The sequence below is a fragment of the Micromys minutus genome (genome assembly GCF_963924665.1).
Source record: "Micromys minutus genome assembly, chromosome: X".
In the NCBI taxonomy this organism is placed as follows: Eukaryota; Metazoa; Chordata; class Mammalia; order Rodentia; family Muridae; genus Micromys; species Micromys minutus.
Genome location: NC_137970.1, coordinates 122,681,122 through 122,701,456, shown reverse-complemented (window position 1 = coordinate 122,701,456; position 20,335 = coordinate 122,681,122). Strand labels below are relative to the sequence as shown.

Here is a 20,335-nt window from a genome sequence, read left to right as displayed (position 1 = left end):
AGGTGAGCCTGATTGAGTTGTAGTGACAGCTTTGAGGTGGGGGTGGGGGCAAAGAAATGGTTGCTCTATGGCAGGGGACCATAACCTTAGCTTTCTTCTTGACACCCAGCCACACCTGCACGGTGAGAGACGTGGGGAAAAAAAAGTGTTCATTTTCAAAATTACTTTTAGCAGTAGACATTACAAAAGGGCAAGGAATTCCCAAATACTGAGCTCAATTTCCTCCCCCATTGGAACCTTCAGGAAAATACACACCAAATCTCAAAATGAGGAAATTTCTGGGCCCCATGGCCTGTGTCACCTTAGACATGGAGACTGGTTCCAGTTTCCTGCTGAACCCATTGATCTGTGTACAGTCCATTTATCATTCATGAAAAGAGCTAGTGATCTTCACAGTATATTAGAAGAAACAACTCAGATCATCTGTCAACAGCCTTCTTATTTCTGTTTCCCTCTCCACAGGGATTTCATCTCCTTCGATTGTTCTGGAATTAAAATGTTGCTAAGCAACACAGCTGGGGGCACGGATGGCAGAATGGTTACAGTCTATCAAACTGTTTAAGCACCTGGAGAGCTAAGTGATGATTTTTTCCATATATCTTTTGCATAATTATGTAATCAAAACCAAACCTGTACTCTATTAGATTTTATCAGGCTACCAGAATAACATTTATTATGGAGAGCAAAAAAGCAGCAGTTTGACCACCTTCAGGTTTGTTCAGACACTTTTAAACAATATTCATTAGGGGACCTTGTTTGTGAATTGTGAAGCGGGTAGAGTCCAAGGAAGAGGAATGGTACTGTAAATCAGAACACTGGGGCAATAATTTTAACAGTGCTACTCTCACGCTGCACTTGGCATTGTAGCTGATCACCAGTGAGCTGCGATATATTGAACTTCTCTATGTCAAGTCAATTCATTTGATAGCAGCATACAGTTCCCAGCAATCATACATTAGTGTTGGAAATCTAAGCCCTTCTTATTTAAGTCTCAGTTTCTGTCACTATATTAAAACATCTGCTAATACTGGGAACTTACTTTGCCTTGATAGGCAAAAATCATTTTCTTACTACCCGTGCCTGAGTTTGTTTGGCAAGTCCTAGAAGAAGACAGTTAGAAAATGAGGCAACAGGTAAAAATGAGAAAACAAGAACTGTGTCTGGCTTCTTCAAAGTCACATCTAATGCATATCAGTGACACGTGAAACCATTCTAATGCAATCCATGTAGACAAAAGTTGTCACTGTTCATCATGGATTCTGTCAGGTCAAACAGACAAAGGAAGAGACAGATGCTGTTAAGAGGTGCCGTGATGACCATTAACCTTTCCTAAGGTTATATTTAGGTTATATTTATATATAAGGTTTATCTGCATCAGCTTGTACACTCCCCACTGCCACAGTTTCCCTTCCTTCACACTTTCTTCCCATCCCTCCCATCTCCTTTCCATCCCATTCACTTCCTGCCCTTTGTGCTCTCTTCTTCCCCTCTCTCTCCTGCCTTTGCTTTTTTCCTATTCCTTTCCTATCCTTTCTGTCACACCTCCCTCCGCCTGCCTTCTCCAGATTCATGCCACCTCAAGTCTATCTGGGTAGGAATAAGGTGCAGTAGTCAGCTGAAGATGCATTACTATGGAAATCCTATTAATTCACTTTTTACAATTAAAATGCAAACAAGTCTGTCCTAGACGCTGTAAGTAATCATAATAGGTGCTGTTCCAGTAGTTTCTTTTGTTTGATGTGCTAAAGTGAGCGTGGCACTGGCAGATGAGGTAGAAGGGGGAAATCAAACTGACATTGGAAATCCAGCTTTGATTTGAAGACACAGTTTTTTAAAATGTTGTCTCCTTCTTGTATCACAACTGTTAATGATACCCAGTTATTTTTCTCTGATCAGAAGAATGCTATAGGCTAGGTTTTTCCAAGCCTATGCTATTAAATACAGCCATTGGAAGAACATAGCATCATTCAAATTAATCTTTTCATGGATTGTTTGGCTATCGATTAGAAATGTCATATGTTTAAAGGTTCACTTTTCCTTTGAAAGGAACTTGGCTATCTCAATCAAAGCCAAATATACTCATGCCATTCTGTGTGTTCATCATGGGGAATTTCTCAACTAAATGGTGACAGGGAACCTATGTCAGATGAGACATGACTCAAATTATATTCTTTACATTTGTGCAATTTGACTTTGTTATAGGCATGCTATGGGAGATTGTAATAGTAAGAAGATGTTGGGACAATTTAAGCAGTTTTTTGGATGCAAATTATGCATGCCTTTGAGGCATAAAAGAATTACTCTACAAATTTTACAAGGAGAAATTTTTCTTCGAAACAAGCAAATATAAAAAGGCAATCTCACATTCCAGATACATATGGCAGGGTGTGAGATGTAATTCAAAAGGAGGTAAATTCAAAGGAAATGACACACTATAATTCACCAAGGATTAAGAAAGTCACAGCTAAATTTAAGTTTGAAAACATACATTAAGATAATTTAAACTGACTGGAAACATGAAGAGTCGATACTTTGCAGTTATGTTGCTTTATTTTAAAATTTCTATATGCTTTGAAAAACCCATATTCTCCTTATTTTGCATCATATTTCGATGACAATATATATAAACAAGGAGGAGATTCTCATGTAATGAAAGAAATTTTAAGGACTGTACTCTTCAGTGATATGATGAGAGTGAGTTAGTGTGGTGCACAATAGTGCACAATCTCTCAACACTGTCATATGCAAATGTGTTAGGCTTCTTTTTTATAACTGCCTTGAAGTACATGTAGCCCCTGGGCCAGAGGTTAGACCTACCTGTTGGTGGAAGAATAAGTTATTGGAAATGTTAATAAACTAAGTTGTGGTTCTGTCTTTGCTACGTATGGTATTAACAAGAGACTCAAACCTCTGAACTGCAGTTTTCCCCTTTTGATAGTGAAGACAACCATTCCTATCCTTTCTGTATCAGTGACTATTATTAGCATTCAACACTGATGCTGTGCTCAGAAAAGTCAGTAGTTAGGCAAATGCCTGCACATCATTTGTTAGTACTTCCTTCAAAGGAGATGATGAATTGAGGTTAATGGTAAGATTATTTATGGAATTACCAAGTGGTGGCCAGGTCCTAGTATCAGCCATATGCAGTTACTGCCATGAGAATAAGAAATATTACTATGCTGCTTTCTTCATATCAGGAATAGCCCTTAGATGAAAACAATACCCCTGTCCAGAAAGCAGTGTTAACAGAAGACTCTGGGGCACTGAGGAGACACACCAGTAATGAAGCAGGTAAGGGCCTTCTACAATTGTATAGGTATGAATCTCCCATGATTCTTGGAACATGATCACAGAACTTTCAGGTCACTGAAGGTAGGGGCGTGTGTCCCAAGCATGTTCACATACCACTCAAATCTCTCTCTTTCCCTTTTCCTTTTCTCCATTCCTTTCTCTTAGTGAAGCTAGACTGGTTGATTGATCCTTTCTATTATTTGAGGTAGACTCATACTGCACAGCCTAGTCTTGCATTGGACAAGTGATCTCCCTACATCTGTCTTCCAAAGGTTGTGATTACAACTTCATGCCGCCATACCCAGCTCACTGAATCCTCATTTTCAGGTTACCCGTCATTCAGAAATCCCTCTTTCTACATTTTACACCTTCATGGATGTTCTTCCCTTTCATTAACGGTTTATGCAAAGCATATTGAAAAAGAACGATATGCTGGGGAGAAGGCACTTCTCTTATTCTAAGAAATGTTTATTGTCTGCGTCATACATCATTACCAGCATTGTACTACCCAAGGTACCCGGCTAAACAACAAATTTATTTCCTCAGGATGGAAGATGCTCATTTACTAAAACTTCCTCCTTAAAAATAAGAAATTCTTTCTATTTCCTATAGAGGAACCATGAATTGCATTACAGCTAAAATAGCTCAGGGACCACACTGTGTCAGAAGAAGCACATGATGTGGAGTTCTCACCACAGAAAAGAAGAAATGAAGGTCAGTAAGTGGCTACCTAGTGAGCACCATTTACCACAGTGTACATAACACTTTGAGGAAGTAAATGCTACATGTAAGCAACTTAGAAAATTTGCTACTAATTTTCTCTATAATGCTGAAACTTTTTCAAAATACTTTAGGGTAATTTTGACCTTGTGGTTGTGAAGTCATGGTTCTTTTCCATTAGACCATAGAGAATTTAGGGATTTTCTGGAGGCTTTTCAGAAGGAAGGCCTAAATAGTTGCATCCAAACTTGTACATTATACACCTTCTCTGAATTATAGAAAACAAATATAATGCTATATATTCCCTTTATGTGAAGACTGTCAAAATGAGTACACAGATAACTTGAAGATATTGTCCTGCTGAACTCATTTAATAATGATATACACCCAGATATTTTGTTCTATAATAAATAATAATACTGTTATCCAAATCTAAAATATTATTTTATTAGTATTTCTGTGCATAACTTTTACTCCCACTTATATACTTTTCTCTGTCATTCTAAAAGCATAAGTGCTTAAGTTGAATTGTTATGTTTTTCTGTAAAAAGGAAAAATTCAATCATTCATATTATTTCAAATGACTGCACATTAGGCAATGCATCCCTAAGACAGATGATCAATAATTGCATTTGTTTTATATGCTTTATTGCTATCCCCCACTCTCTCAACTTTTTTCATAGGTATGTTGCATGACACATTTATGTTCCAACCTAGAGACATATGTTGATAAATTTCATTGATCACCTTAGCTCAGCCAAGAACACCTTACTGACAAATGAACTCATCAGCAAGGCATTCAGGTGGCTTCAAATCAATGCCTTCAGAACTAGCTCAGTCACCTGAAAAGTTGTATACTGAGAACACTTGACCAAATATGACAATGTACTTCACTTGGATGAGTAAAATAAGTAAATTCATTGTATCATGGAGATTGAAGTTTCAACTAGCATCAAGTATACACAGTCAAGAGGAAAGAGTAAAAAAATGTCACTCAGTTGCACAGAACCTGAATTCTTGGCTATATTCCTGACTTTATATCCAGGGACTAGAAAGATACCACTTATCACTGTACTTTTAGTAGAACCTTGACACAAACATGAAAGTTGTACCATATATATAGTGGGCAGGGATAGAATTTTGGAGGAAAGTTAATGTAAGTTTGTGCTCTTTTATATATTTAAAATTCTTATGATTTTATCTCTTGATATAAATAGAAAAGTAAACATAGAAACATAAGGATGAGGTAAACTCTCTGTTCCATTTAGAACATGGTCCACTGCCATGCTTAAAGCTCATCTTGTGGCCTTTCTAGCAGATGATCAATACTTGGTGAGAGTATAGGGTAAGAACATGTTTGACACCTATACCAAAGTCTCAGTTACTCTCACTTCAAAGTTAGCCTATCAATTTAAACATCTTAAATCTTTAATTTGGAAACATTTTATTACTATTATTTATGAGAGATGTTCATATTTTTATAATATAGTCTAGAATTTTGATTAAAATCAAAGCTAGGAAATTTCCCATAAACTCAGACACATGTGGTACATTTTCCAGAGCTTGCTTACTAATGACCCCAAGACACAACTTACAGCCTTCAGCCATTCATTAAGACGGAAGTTGGGGAGATAAATGGTTTTCAGAAAAAATAGCACACTTCTCTTTGGACACTTTCTTCAGCTTAGGGTCAGTGACAAAAGAAATATGGTCATATTTCTTCTTCCTGACACTTTAATTCAGATTTGCATACAGTGATCTGTAGCTTCTCAGGGGTGGCTGATACTGCCACAAATTTTACAGAGGCAAATATGTGCTGTGTTTTTGTGAATGGAGAGTCCATGATCATCTTGTTACATGTGAACATAATCCATCCAGACATTAAAAAATTACTTATTTTTTTTAGTTTGGATCTAGGACAAGCACTTTATCATGACAAGGACCCGATTTAAATTTACTATGAAAAGAGTATCAAGCTAAGCAAAAGAAGTTTTGGATTTGCAATAAAAATGTCTGTAGATGGATAATTTATAAAGTATTATGGACAATAACTAGGACATGGTTACTACAGATGATATGACAATGACACCATATAAAATTCTTTCACTTTTCTACCTTTTTGCATGCTCAAGGCATTCCATTATATAGAGATAACAAGCCAAAATATTTGGTACTAAAAGTGGAGAAAAAACATAATTACAATGAAAAATTCAGCATATGGGTTTCTAAATAGTCACAGACTTGCCAGAAGCAAATTAAAATAATCATACCATACAAGCCTTAAGCAGTTTTTTTTTTTATCAATTTAGTCACTATGCTAATACAACCAAATGGGAAATACAATCTTGGGAATATGAAAACATTTGTTATTCTATTAACCTTGCACGTTATCCTATTTACTTTCTTGTCTTTAAGTAATAAATTAAAATGCCCTGTCTTTCTCTGATTGCTGGGTAGTTTTAGCATGACAATGCATGGATTTTATTCAGTTACATTGGGTAACTTCAACAGCCCCAACTCTATCATTTTGTGGGTATTTCAATGAAAGGCAATGACAGATAAACTGTTTACATTAAAAGACTCTATTAAAGTTATTTTGCAGCCAGTTTCAACCTAATCCATCTGCTGTTTCTCCGGCTCTGACAGGCTGACCTCTCTTGCTGTGTTTGCTGTATTGATGTCATTATAGAAGAGGCCTTCCCTAGCCTTTCTGCTGATAACAACGTAAATGAAAATGTGGTGAAACCTTGGGGAGGTAACAACTTGTTCAACACGATGAGGGAGAACTGTAGCCACAAAGCAGCAATGATTACAGCAGGGAAGCATATCTGTTGTCACAACGAATACATTCACTTCAGCATAGCAGCTCCTACAGAACCAGAGGAGAGCATGAGCGAGATGCATTGCATCGTTTGCACAAGCAATTTTTCTACCTAAAAACAGGCTTTCAGTTTAAGTTGGCTAATGTATTTGGGAAGTTCAGTATATGTGTAAGCAGCTCATCCAGAACCTGCCAGAATGCCCAGGGTTTACAATCTTTGTAATTTTGTGCCATTTGAAAGTATTTAAAAATAGCAACCTAGCCAGAAGGAAGCACAGCAACAAGCAAATGGTTCATATATAAAACTAAAATCAAGAGTCAGGATTAAAAGCAAACATTTTTATGTGTGAAGTTGCTCTAAATTTATAGAAAAAAAGACATAAGATAATGAAGGGAAGGGTAATACATAAGAAAATATTTTTGTCTATAAGTCTGATATGTGGGCGATAGAGCCCTACCATCATATTCTAGTTGAAAGGTACACACAATCTTCACTAACAATCTTTGAATTAGGTACATGTTTCAGACTATCAGGATAGTCCTTATGTGACTAAAGAAATTTGGGTACATTGGAACTACTTAGATAACATATCCAGACATTACAATGTTTTTGTTCTCAAATAAATTTTGAATTGCTTAGCTATTTTTAAAAGAAATTCAAACAAGCTAATATAAACATTTTTCTTTTCAGAATATAGTCTAATTTGGCCCTTTTGGAGAATATTTTCAAATTGTATACCATCTAATTTAAAACAATAACAAATACACAACGCCAAGTCTTATCTAGAGTTCTTTGGTTAAACTGAATTATTAACTGAACATTTCCAATCACATTAAGTGTCTTGAACTTCTAAGTGGACTAAATGAAGTCTATGAAGTCTATAATTTCAGTCAGATTCATATTAATAAAAAGATAACATTACTGTTAACATGTCTTAATGGCAGTTTCTAGAAGCAAATGTGTGTGTGTGTTTCATATATATTCTGAGGTGAGTTGGGTTATAAGAAAGCTATACCTTTCTTCAGATACTGAGTAGGCCTCAGATACTGGTCATGACAGAGCACCCTGAATCTAGAAGCTAGCAGACTCCAAGCTTGGAGCTAGGTAGGTCGGAATACTACTAATGCTATCAAGAAGTGAAATAATAAGCAGGTGATTACCTGGTTCTATGAACAGATCCTGGGAAAGTTTTAGAGTCTGACTTGTACGTTTGAAGTCTTTAGAACAAGACAAATTCTAGAGCGCTTAAAAATTTAAAGACAGTAATTTCAATAATCTTGTCAAAACAATACTGTTTTTTTTAAAAAAAGCAGTTGAGACTGATTAGCCTGCTTATATTGGAAGAGAAGCACAGGGTCTATATCTTTAGGTCTTTTTATTGAACTGTAAGCACAGCATCAATAACTGCTTCTCAGCTGTAAATGAAAATTGATTTCGGGTTTGACTCCTCATTTTCAGGGGTTCCTTTAATCCCAAGAAATGTAAGAAGAAAATTTTGACAAAAAGGGAAACAGAGGTTTAGCTAGGGCCAAGTGGAAACTATGGTATGTCCCCATTCATATGCAGCTCATCCTTTTGTATCCATCCAGACCTGACTGAACACCACTGAATCTCTGGCTGGGAAAACGGGAATTCATTAACTTTTGCAAGGGGAGGGCCAGAGATGGAAATATATCTGTAATGTCAACACTCTCAGATGACAATTAAACATTCTATCAGATGGGTGATAGACATCAAAACCATTTATCCACCTGTTTGTTCTTTCTTTCTTCCCTCCTTTCTTTCTGTATATCTGTCTCTCTAACACTATATTGCTACAGAACTGTTCACACAAACACTAAATACAAAGCACTGTTTCTTATACTAATGCTGTTCTGGAACTTTCTAATGTTCAGTATAAACTCTCAGTGGTATCTTTATCTTATTTGGGATTTTTTCTGAGGGAAACAGTGGAAATAGGGAATTACATAGGCCTTTAAGAATATTTCTAGGAGCAGAGTAGGAGCTATTTCAGAAAAAGAAGAGACACACTGAATTCAGTATGTGTGATTCAACTGTCTATCTACATCAGTTCTTGGAAGAATATCTTCCAGAGACATGTAATTTTCTGAAGGACTTGATACAGTCTCATTGATGACCTTATTCCTGGAGATGCTGACTTAAAACTTGTCAGGACTCAGGGGAGTTAAGGTTATCCACACTTGACAGATATCTTTGAATGCCAGTTAGGATGTTTAATCTAGTTCTTAGTAAAGCCTATGGCCACCTAAGCCAAAGAAAAATGTCTATTCTCTTGTATATCTAAGAGAGAATTTCAGTTAATGCTAACTGGGCCACAAGGAAGGATAACTACATACTTGTCATGCTTACAGTTTTCCGTATACTTTCTCATAGTTAAGCATACTTTCTCATAGTTAAGCTTTGTCTGATCCTCACAACACTCCTATGAATTAGACAAGACTATTTTATCCTAACTTGTAGGAAATCTGAGAATTCAGGATGTTTGGCAATTTCCCCAAATGTGATATAATTAGTATGTATAAAGTAGGAATTGTTATCAAGCTTCTTCATTCCAGAAACTACATTCCTAATGATTACACTTTTAATTTTTCATGGCCAGGCATACACAGCTAATAAACATTAAGACAAGACAGATTTTTTTCATTCAAGTTTGCCACATGCTGAGTATTTTTCATGTACCTAATTCATCAGTTATCCTTACCATCTCATTCTTTATAAGAAAGTGAAAGTGGAGAGTCCTAGCATTTCAAAGCACTTTAGACATTTTAGATAATCAGATGTAGCCATAACAATGATGAATGTCATCTAAAGTGATGAGCACCTGCTATGCCCTGAGCTTTATTGTCAAGTTCTTTGATATGTATTGTTACATTTATCTTTCACTGAATCTAATGTGACTCAATGAGTAGGTGGTACTCATATTTATTTTAGAAAAAAATAGATCTTTTGCTAGAATTCATTCCGTTTGAAAGAGATAAGACTAGGATTAAAACTTACGTCTTTTCAGCTACTATGAATTCATGTCAACATCCCTCAAAGTTCTAACTAAGAAGCAAAATGTAGTAGGAATGTGGAGAAAGCACATATCTTTCTGTGTATATGGTTTGCATATTTATGAGGTTGCTGGAGGTAGAATGGTCCCAATAATGAGATAAGTAACTAGAGCCATGTTATCTACATGGCCCTGTGTTGCCCAGATGAAAACTATGCCTGTTGTTCCTTTATTAAAAACAAACATAAAATTAACAGGAGAACCAGTGTTTCCATTTCTTTTTGAGGCTAAAAGAAATATAAATGTCCATGAAAATCATTGGCCGTAAGTACACTCAACAGCACGACGTAGTAGCCAAAAGGCAGAACTGACTAAAATATCAGGAACAGATGAACAAATAAACAAAATGAGCTTTATCCAAACAACAAAATACTATTTTGCCATAAAACTAAATGAAGTATAACTATATGGTACAACCTGAAATAACATAGAAACAAATTGTTTTAGTAAGTGAAGAACGTAGATATTTTAAAGGTCCAATCATTTATCTTCCCATTATAGGGAATAGGCAAATCTACAAGGACAAAATGTAGTTCAGTGAGTGATCTTCAGGGGCTAAATGAAAGTAGGAATGTGTATACGTCATATGTATTGAGTTTCCATTTGGGACAATGAAAATATTTGGAAATTTGTTATGGATTTGTCAATATACTGAATGTCACTGAACTATGAGTTTATACTTCTTAATTTTATGTTGTATAATGTTTAACGTAATAAAAGATAAACAGTTCCAAGTCCTATATTCTTAGAAAAGAATGCTAAGCATTATAAATCCACAGGTCACCAAATATTGTCATTCATACCAAATACCTATACCTTTCCAAGTCACTTAATTTGTCCTCAAAACTCCCCGAAGCAGCTCCTATGTGAACACTTGGAATTGTGTAAGTACTTCCTGTTCCACAAACTTAACTATATTACTTTGTTGCACTGTATTTCTACCATTTCAGTTCTCTATTCAGTGAGAGAACTTTAGCCTCATGAAAGAAGGCATGTCTGGTCAGAAGGCAACAGGCCACATAGGAGCTCCCAACTTATCGCTCCTGAGCATCCATATGTAACGGTACTTTATATAATAACAGTAAAGGTATTCGAAATCTCAAATAATTCAGCCAATGAGTCTGATGCCATTTCTTAATATAAAAATAATCATATGAACTATAAAGCAGAAATACATTTATATATTCACATAAAGAAGAAATCAGTGTGCAAAATTTACTCTCTGTTATTGCTACATTCTGCTCTAAACATTCCCATTAAAATTTAAGGTTGCAGCTGTCAGAATCAATGATGTAGAATTTTTGCTTTGTTTTGGTTTTATTTACTAAAGTGATGCTCTTGTTATTGGCATATTAAATGCAGAAAGCAGAAATGACAAACATTGCCAATGAAGTGTGTATTCCACATTTGTTGTGCAGTCCACACTGAAGAAGGCAAGGGACTGCTTGCACAGCAAGTGCTTCAGAAATAGCGGGGAGATTGTGAGAGTGCAGGTAGTACTTGCCTTGTGTTTGTTCTTGATGCCCTACCAAAACTGAAAAACATGCAAGATTTATGTAGCATCAGATTTGCCTTCTGCACTCCATATTTTTTCCATAACATATAGAAAAACTCTACATCTGAGAAACAGTGCAGGGATCATTGATATTATATATCATTGCTGATATAGGGACTTACACTGCTATTTTACTTTTGAAAAGCAAGAAGTCCAGTCTCATCAGAAATGATCAAAGAAATCAGATTACAATCATGTCTTCTGGGGAGAAAGTACTAGAAATTATTTAGAACAGATTTGTTCAATGCATGATGCTGCAACATACAGGGTACTTATTCTTGCCCCACTATGCAGTGTTAGGTCTGGAAAAAGAAAATGGAACAGTGACATTTGCACCCAAATTATTGCCTGTAAATGCTAAGCTTCACCCTGGAGCGGAGCAATGGACATGCCACCCAAATATAGCAAGTAGTTTAAACGACAGAAATACAATACTCTATTGCTTATTGGTGAGCCGTATTTGTGTACAGAAAATAGAGTGAAATTTAATTGGGTTTGAAGAGCTCAGCATCTCTCGGCTGTAGCTTTAACGGAAATGACAGCAGATTTTATCTGTTCCCAAACACTGCTCATCTTTCTTTCTTTCACTGCAAAAGGCAAAGGTTGTGTTTATAAAAGTTACTCTAGTACTTTGTGCCCTATCTCCTCAAGCTCAATCCAAAGCTCTAAGTCCCTCCTACCTGGTAGAGCTCATTGGCTGTGCACTGTGTTGTCAAGGTCTTCACAGGCTCGAGGTCATCTTCATCACTGCTCAGCTTCAAGTCGTCTTCAAGCATCCTGAAGTAAATCAGAGTGGTATTTGTGTTACAAAACATCTTGTCTAAATTATCTGCAGATTGACTTGGCGATGAGAATAAAAATATTGTTACTAGAATCTGACAGCCGCAACCATATCGAGGGAACCATGAGCCTCTCAGCTAATTAGATATTTGAGCTCCTATAGGTAGGTCATAACTTCACACTTCTTCTATCGCTACCTTAACCTAAATCAAGGGACAAATGTATGATTTCATCATCTCCAGAGATGGCAGGAATCTATACACAAGTATAATAAAAGTACTGGTCAAACATACAGGGTGATGGGAAATTGCTTTTCTATAGACCAGCTGATTTGACTTCCAGGCAGGAAGATGGGAAGGAATTTGTAGCACTGCTAAGCTGAGCTGGGAAAGACTGTTGGGGCTCTCTGGATGACAGAGGGCGAGGACACTTTTACTGCCTCTGAATGGGAAGATCAGTGACCACAAATATCTGGGTGAGAAACCACAAGTCATTAACCTTTTAATGTATGATCCATCATCTCTTGATGTAAAATATGATCCAAGAAATATAAACTCATGTTGTGTATAAAAAACATTTCTTTCCTAAAGTGATGTATCTGGAAAATATGAGATGTCTAGATATTTGGGATGAACTAGCATCTTCAAAACTCTTTTTTGGCCACATAAAGCATTTAGTTTGGTCAGGAGTATTAACTTGAGTGTCATCTGTCTTTGTTATCTTCATGTTGGAGCTAGAGCAGGAAGGGCAGCTTATTATCATAAAGGTCCAGGTGAATATCCTTCAAAGACCAATTTGTGTTCATCTTTTAATTTATTAAACATGACTTTAGACCTCATCATCATGATGCAAGTAGAGGAAATCTCAGTTGTCCTGGACCAGTTCCCAACTCCTAGGCATGCTCTGCTCATTTTTCTTTTCTTTCTGGCTCAGCATCAAGCTTAACTTTAAAGCCAAAATTGTATTTTTCAACTCTGGAAATCATATGCTGTGGTCTCCCAAGGCTCCTATTCTTTACAGGCTCCTATTCTTCACAAAGGTTTTCTTGAAATAATATTCTTAAAAATAATCTCTATTTCCATAATCCATCACAGTTGGGGCAGTTAGAGCCAGAGCATATCCTGGATACCTGGATTCTAGGTCAGCCTCAGTGATGCCTAGACTTAAGAGAGTCTCCCACCCTTTCTCTGTGGTGGTGGAGGGGTGTTTCCTCTCTCTGGTCTTCTAGCCTAAGGGAAGACTGCACGTCACAGGCCTCAGAGTCAGCTAAGCAGGTCACACAGGGTTTCACACAGACTGAAGTGAAAATCATGGCACAAATTTCCATAGTGTTTCTCTTTTTCCCATCAGTCCTTAATGTTCAGGTGGCTGACGAGGCACACCTGATTCACTTCCATCTTCTTTATAGCATCTTTCCAGAAAGGACAGAGTCTACCAACTTCATTTTGGAGACAAGGAAGGAAAGATCAAGATAGGTGAACTACTTCCCTCAAGGTCACACACTAGTTAGTATAACATCAATCCTAAAATTCCCTTTCTAGATTCCCATCTGAGTTATGAATACTTAAGAAGAAAGATAAAAGGGGAAATGAGGTTTCTGATTTTATTTAGCATGGGGCGTTATTTTAGAGGTCTTGTTCAATTGTTGGAAAGGGTTTCATGTCACAGTGGGCATGTAATAATTCTCCAAATAAAGCATAGCTCTCCCATCCCTAATGGAGTCATTGAATTCTAAACAACAACAACCACAAGCAGTATAAGGGATGTTTGGTAAGAGGACAATTATCTGAGATTGTTTTAGAGAAACTATTTTTTCAGAACTTATGGCTGTTCTGCAGACAACTAATAGCTGTTTTCAAGATATTAGAGGAGAAAATATGCATCTTGACATTTCTTTTGAAGTTTTGGCTTTGTAGCTCTAAACACACATGTCAGGAAATGAGGACTATATCACTAACAGAATATAGAATCAAATACATTTAAATTATTGTAAAATGGTTTTCTCTGTGCATACGTTTGTACATGGTAAAGTATGTTCAAGTGGTTGGTATAATGAATTACACAGGACTCATCTATTTGTAGTGGCCAATTTTCTATGTCAGGTATAGTGCTAAATATTTGATCTGTGACAGAATCCAATGCCTGAAAGAAGCCTATGATGAAAGTTCCTTGCTAGCGACACTATCTAAATAAGGTTGAAAGATGTTACAAAATGTTTTTTTTAATATATAATAAATAAGTAGAAGCCATGGAGACAAACTTGAGGTGCAAACCATCTATATCCACAATTTAACAGTACATGTTTTCCTATAGGAAACAAATGATAAAGAATGTTGCATTAAATTCTAACATAAACAAGAACATAATGAACTCAAAGACTATATTAACATGAAATGACCACAGGCTTATTGTAGGTTTGGGCATATTGTCTGAGTCATTATGACATCTAAGTTACGTGGACAACCCTTTTTTTACATACTTTCGTTGTGAGCAATGTGAATCACAACTAGAGCTAATAGTGCAGATACTTGACAAAGTTATAAAATTCACCTGGGAAGATGTCAGCGATCAATCCAATAAACAGTGGTAATTAAGGAAATGTCTACTAATATCTCAAAGGTGGATCTAGAAATGGGCTCATGGTTGCTTTATGCTGCTTTCCTCAGGTAGAATGAGACCCCCCAGAACAAAGACTCAAATTTGGGTTATATTACTTCCTAGTACACTGCCTATGATTTTATCATAGAAATGAAATGTTCTCTAATATATAGTTCTGAAAATAGGCAGCTGCTGGTACAATTCTCTTCCTTAGAACTTTAAAAAATGTTATAATTTTTAAGTTTTCTAGCATCTTGTTTCTGCTGCATTAGGGATGTGAGGTAAGGGGCTGGTTTACTCAGGTTTTAAACTAAGTTAAGACCCACAGACTCTGGTCCATCTAACTATTTTGGGATCTTCTGATTACTTAGATTGTCATTGGCATACTGAGTACCATGAGCTGATGGCAATCAGAGTAAGATCCTGATAACTTCAGTTGCATCCCACAGCTGGGCTTGGGGATAATCATATCGCCCAAAGAGTCATGGGATACTTTAGGATTTATGCCTTCTCATCAGAGTCTCACTCTGTGCCATCTTCTGGAATAGTAATTCAACTCTTTGCAGCTCTATGCCTTAAAGAACTTTTCCTTTTAATAAAGCAGTCTTGAAGGAATGAAATATGAGCAGTTTTATCTTACTCACAGGGCTGTATTTTTACCTACTGAGTGGTCTGCATTGGTTGGAATAAAGGTAGGGAACTAAAAAGTGGTAATACTTTTAAGAGTGTCAAGTTTGCTTTCCCAGGGTAAAGGTCCTCTGGAAGAGCTTTCACTAATTTCAGAGATTTTAAATTATAACTTTTTGATTCAATGATCATTTCACTGAGAATCTTGAGCAGTCTCAGCTTGAGGACCATGAAAATTGGTCATTGGTTTGAAAATTAGTAATGTTACTAATAGCTAAGTAGTACCCCATTGTGTAAATATACCACAATATTTGTATGGATTCCTCTGTTGAAGGACATCTGGCTTTTTTCCAGCTTCTGGCAATTATAAACAAGGCTGCTATGAACATGGTGAAACATGTGTCCTTGTTATATGTCGGAGTGAATTTTGGGTATATGCCCAGGAGTGGAATAGCTGGGTCTTCAAGTAGTACTGTGTCCAATTTTCTGAGGAACGGCCAGACTGGTTTACAGAGTGGTTGTGCATGCTTGCAATCCCACCAACAATGAAGGTGTATTCCTATTTTGCCCCATAATTTCCAGCATTTGCTGTCATCTGAGTTTTTGATCTTAGCCATTCTGACTGGTATGAGGTAAAATCTCAGGGTTGTTTTGATTTGCATTTCCCTGATGACAATGTTGAACATTTCTATAGGTGCTTTTGGCCATTAGAAACAATGACTTTATGAAATACTTAAGCAAGTGGGTGGAACTAAAATCTATCATCCTGAGTGAGGTAACCTAGTGACAAAAGAACACACATGGTATGAATTCACTGATAAGGAAATACTAGCTCCAAAAGGCTCTGAATACCCAAGAAAAAATTCATAGACCTTATGAATCTCCAAAAGAAGGGAGGCAAGAATGTGGATACCTCAGTCCTTCTCAGAAGGGAGAACAAAACCCTCACAGGAGGAAATACAAGGTCAAATAGAGAAGCAGGGATTGAAGAAAAGTTCAATTAGAGACTGACTCACCTGGGGATCCATTCTATATGCAGCAACCAAACCCAAGCACTATTGCTGATGCCAAGAAGTGATTACTGGAAGGAACCAGATATGGATGCCTTCTCAGAGTCTCTGCCAGAGTCATACAGATATAGTTGAGGATTCTTGCAGCTAACCATCAGATTGAACACAGTGGCCCCAATAAAAGAGCTAGAGAAAGGACTGAAGGAACTGAAAGTGTTTTCAATCCCAGGGGAAGAACAACATTATCAACCAACCAAACCCTCTAGAACTCTCATGGACTAAAATATCAATTGTTGAGGACACATAGAGAGACCCATGGCTCCTTTTGTATGTGTAGCAGAAGATAGCACTGTTTGTTATCAATGGGAGAAGAGGCCTTTGGTCCAGTGAGGGCACTTTTTCCCAGTGTAGGGGAATGCCAAGGCACTGTGGTGTAGAGGATAATTGGGAGAGGGAGCGCCTTCACAAAACAAGTGGAGGGAGATGGGGAGAAGGGATAATATTAGAAATGTAAATACAGAGAATATCCAAAAAAATTTAAAAGAAAATAAGTATTACATTTTATGAAAGCCTCAAAGATCTATTAAGTGGAACTTTAGGGCCAAGTCCCTCATTCTAGGCCAAGAGCCTGTGTCTGCCACAGTTGTACTTACCATGTACATGTAGATCTGGAGAAGACTATATTCTATAGCATATGGAATGCTACACATTGCATAAGATGGGTATCTCCAAATACTTTGATGGCTTAGCATGAGAATAAAGCATTGTTTCCTAGATCAGACTTTGCTATGTTTCTGTACTTATAATGAGTAAACTGTTTTTGTTTTAGTGGGTGGGCAAAAAATATCAATCCATAACACAGAAAGAATATATAGAAATCATATTTCAGTTTTTACAAGTAAAGTTTTATTGGCATAAGCCATCCCCATTCATGGTTGTTTACATGTCATAATAGTCAGGCTGACTCGCTTCAACAGAGATGAAAGCAAATATTTGCCTTTGTTGGTAAAATGTTTTCTGATATTTCCAATTAAGTCAATGTTTTCCAAATTCTTAAGGAAAAACTTCTTTTTATACCATGTGACATCTCCCCCCCCCCCCAAAAAAAAAAAAACCTCAAAGAAAGGCATTTAAAAATCAGGATTTTCTTAGCCTCAGAGATAAAGTGACGGGTTGAAATGAATTCATTCAGTAAAGTATCTTATTATAGAGAGAATTTTGGCTTTATAGATGTGGTATAGGATTCATTAAGAAAGCCCAACCTTCTCACTTAGCTTCTCTTAACCTCTGTTTACTCCATTGCTCAATGGGGATAAAAACATGTTTTGTAGTAAATAAGAAAAAAGTGGGCATAGTACCAAGGACCATTTGCCCAGTTTTTTTATTTAATGTAACAAACATGTGTCTCAGAGATAGTTATTATATGATTAATGCATTCTTTCACCTTCTCCAATTCCTTCCATATCATCCTCTGCCTCTAAATTCCATGACCTCTTTTTCTCTCTCTCTTTCTCCCTCCTCTCTCTTTCATACACACACACACACACACACACACACACACACACACATACACACACACACTATAAAGACATACATACAACATGCTGTGTACTTTAGTGTTGTCCATATGTAATATGTGTTTAGAGCTGGCCACTTGGTCCTGGATAACTGAATAGGGAGATGATCTCCGAAGAAAACTGATTCTCATCCTCTCAGAAATAATTAATTCCCTGCATATCTTCATCTAGATGTGGGACCTGTGATGTTTCCTCAGCCATGTTGCAATGTCAACTGGTATCCTCGTGTAGGTCTTTCTGGGCCGACCACATTGTTAAGATTTCATAGTTGCAGTTTCTTGTTATATACATAAGACATAATCTTGCGGCAAATGTCTTTTTCTCCTAACCTTAAAACCTTTCCATCCCATCTTGCCCAATTCTCCTTGAGACTTAGAGGTTGTGTCATAGATATATCAATTGGGTCTGGACAGGTCATAGACAGTTGCTCTCTGTATTGTGACCAGGTGTAGCTTTCTATAATAGTCTCCATTTACTACAAAGCCAAGCTTCTTTGAGGCAGAATGAGAGTTAAAGTTACCTATATGTGTGTCAAACACCCTCAACAAGACAGCTGACCTTCCATTCTTCAGTGGAACATACCAGTCATCTAGAAAGAATTTCTTGTGTGTCACATTCAACCAAGTGACATTACCTTCATTCATACATGTAATGGGTATGGAAAAAATCGGGGGGGGTGCTTTAAACAAAGAATATGGGATTAAAAGATGAAACATTCACTAGGAAAAATATCCAGGGTGTTATAAGCCAGGTAATAGAGTGTAGTAGTAGGTTTCTATTATCTAATTTGAATACCTAATATCCCTTCCTTTCCCTCTTCTTGGCAATACTCCTGCCTCAGCCTCCCAGATGCTGGGTTTTACTAATTATCCATCAGAATCAGCATAAATGCTCTGTGCTCAGATAATACCCTCTGGGATCTTTGATTTCAGGTGCTGCACTGCTTGCAGTGCACACTTCTTTCTTTGGAAACAGTTCTGGGTAGCTTTACTCATTGAAAATAAAATTTCAAGCCAAAAAGTCCCATCTCATACTTTCTTAAGTTTTTAAGAGTCCACAGAGTTGATTAAGAGAAGAAAACTTTGGACATACCTCAAATGTACCTCATGTTCAGTAGGTAATTCATTACTCATCTCTCCAGATTAGTTTCTAATTACTAAGGGATTAAGTAAAGAGCCCCTTTGTGGAGCTGGTCCATTAATCTCCACCTAACCAACTCCTCAAAACAACTGAAGAATTCAGTTACTGTTAAGGGTACTACAACTCATGTCTTCTGAGAGCCACTTCACCTGAAATTAAACTCATTGGTGGCTAGGGCCAATACTTGAGTAGTATCTGCAAATTCAAAGCCACTGACAACTGAACACATTAACTTGGAATGTTTCTAGAGAAAGGCTGCAGAGAAGAGCTGTTTGTCTGCATTGATATAGCAGGCAGGATTTCTTTTATGCTGATGCATAAAGAAATTCCATTTCATTTCCAATTGTTTAAGCAAAATATTCAGACTTGACAATTTAGGTTCAACTAAATTTCAACAACAGTGATGCTTAGTTGTTTATAAAATCTCCACCAGGTTTGTATGCTCAGCTCTTTTTGCTGTCAATAAAAATGACTCTTTACACTTCAAAGTACAAAGAGGTAAATTGCCTCATAACCCACATTGACAGGGCTTCGACGCTCAGCAGTGCTGCACTGGCATGTGTTGCCTATGACACACATACATTTCATCAGTGAATGTACATACTTAAAAGACAAGTTAATATGAAGAATGAGACTTGGTTGATTAACCTAGTAAAGTCACAAAGAATTATACTCACATTTAGACTGTTTACTACTTACATGATGAAAGGTAGGAAGAACAGTCGAATTTACCTGCTCCTTTTAGATTCTTGGATCTACATACACAAAGGGGTGCACCAAATTCCAAAATTCCGAATTCCAAAGGGGTGGCTCTGAGGAGACTTTTGAGTGAGTTATAGAAGAGTCTGTAGCTGGGTTCTTCTAAACTTGAGCTCAGCAAATTTTTTATGTGGCACTTCTATTCTTCAAGGACAGGGTAGGCTTTGTACCTCCACAGAATCTAAAAAGCCATAGAAAACTGTCCTATGCCAACCTCCCACAGGAGATAAGAAGGCAAGTGTGAGTTGGCCCTGAAGTATATATCATGTTTGTCTTTACTCTCTGAGAAGGGAGGATCACTAAGTGTTCCACTGAGATTCAGATTAGCTGCAGGTCAAGTTGCTGACTATGTGGCCTGTCTGCATACCTTCAGTTCCCATGTT

General features: G+C 36.9%; 1 protein-coding gene across 5 annotated transcripts in view; it reads right to left on the bottom strand.

Moving 5' to 3' along the window:
• AFF2 (ALF transcription elongation factor 2) overlaps positions 1 to 20,335 on the bottom strand; it is a gene marked incomplete at both ends in the record, with an annotated part of 471,510 nt that overhangs the window by 92,132 nt on the left and 359,043 nt on the right. For all 5 annotated transcript variants that reach the window (XM_080909761.1, XM_080909763.1, XM_080909762.1 and 2 more), the window contains one exon: positions 12,142 to 12,238. In XM_080909761.1, the coding sequence (XP_080765887.1) occupies positions 12,142 to 12,238 (97 nt within the window). The remainder of the gene's footprint in view (positions 1 to 12,141; positions 12,239 to 20,335) is intronic.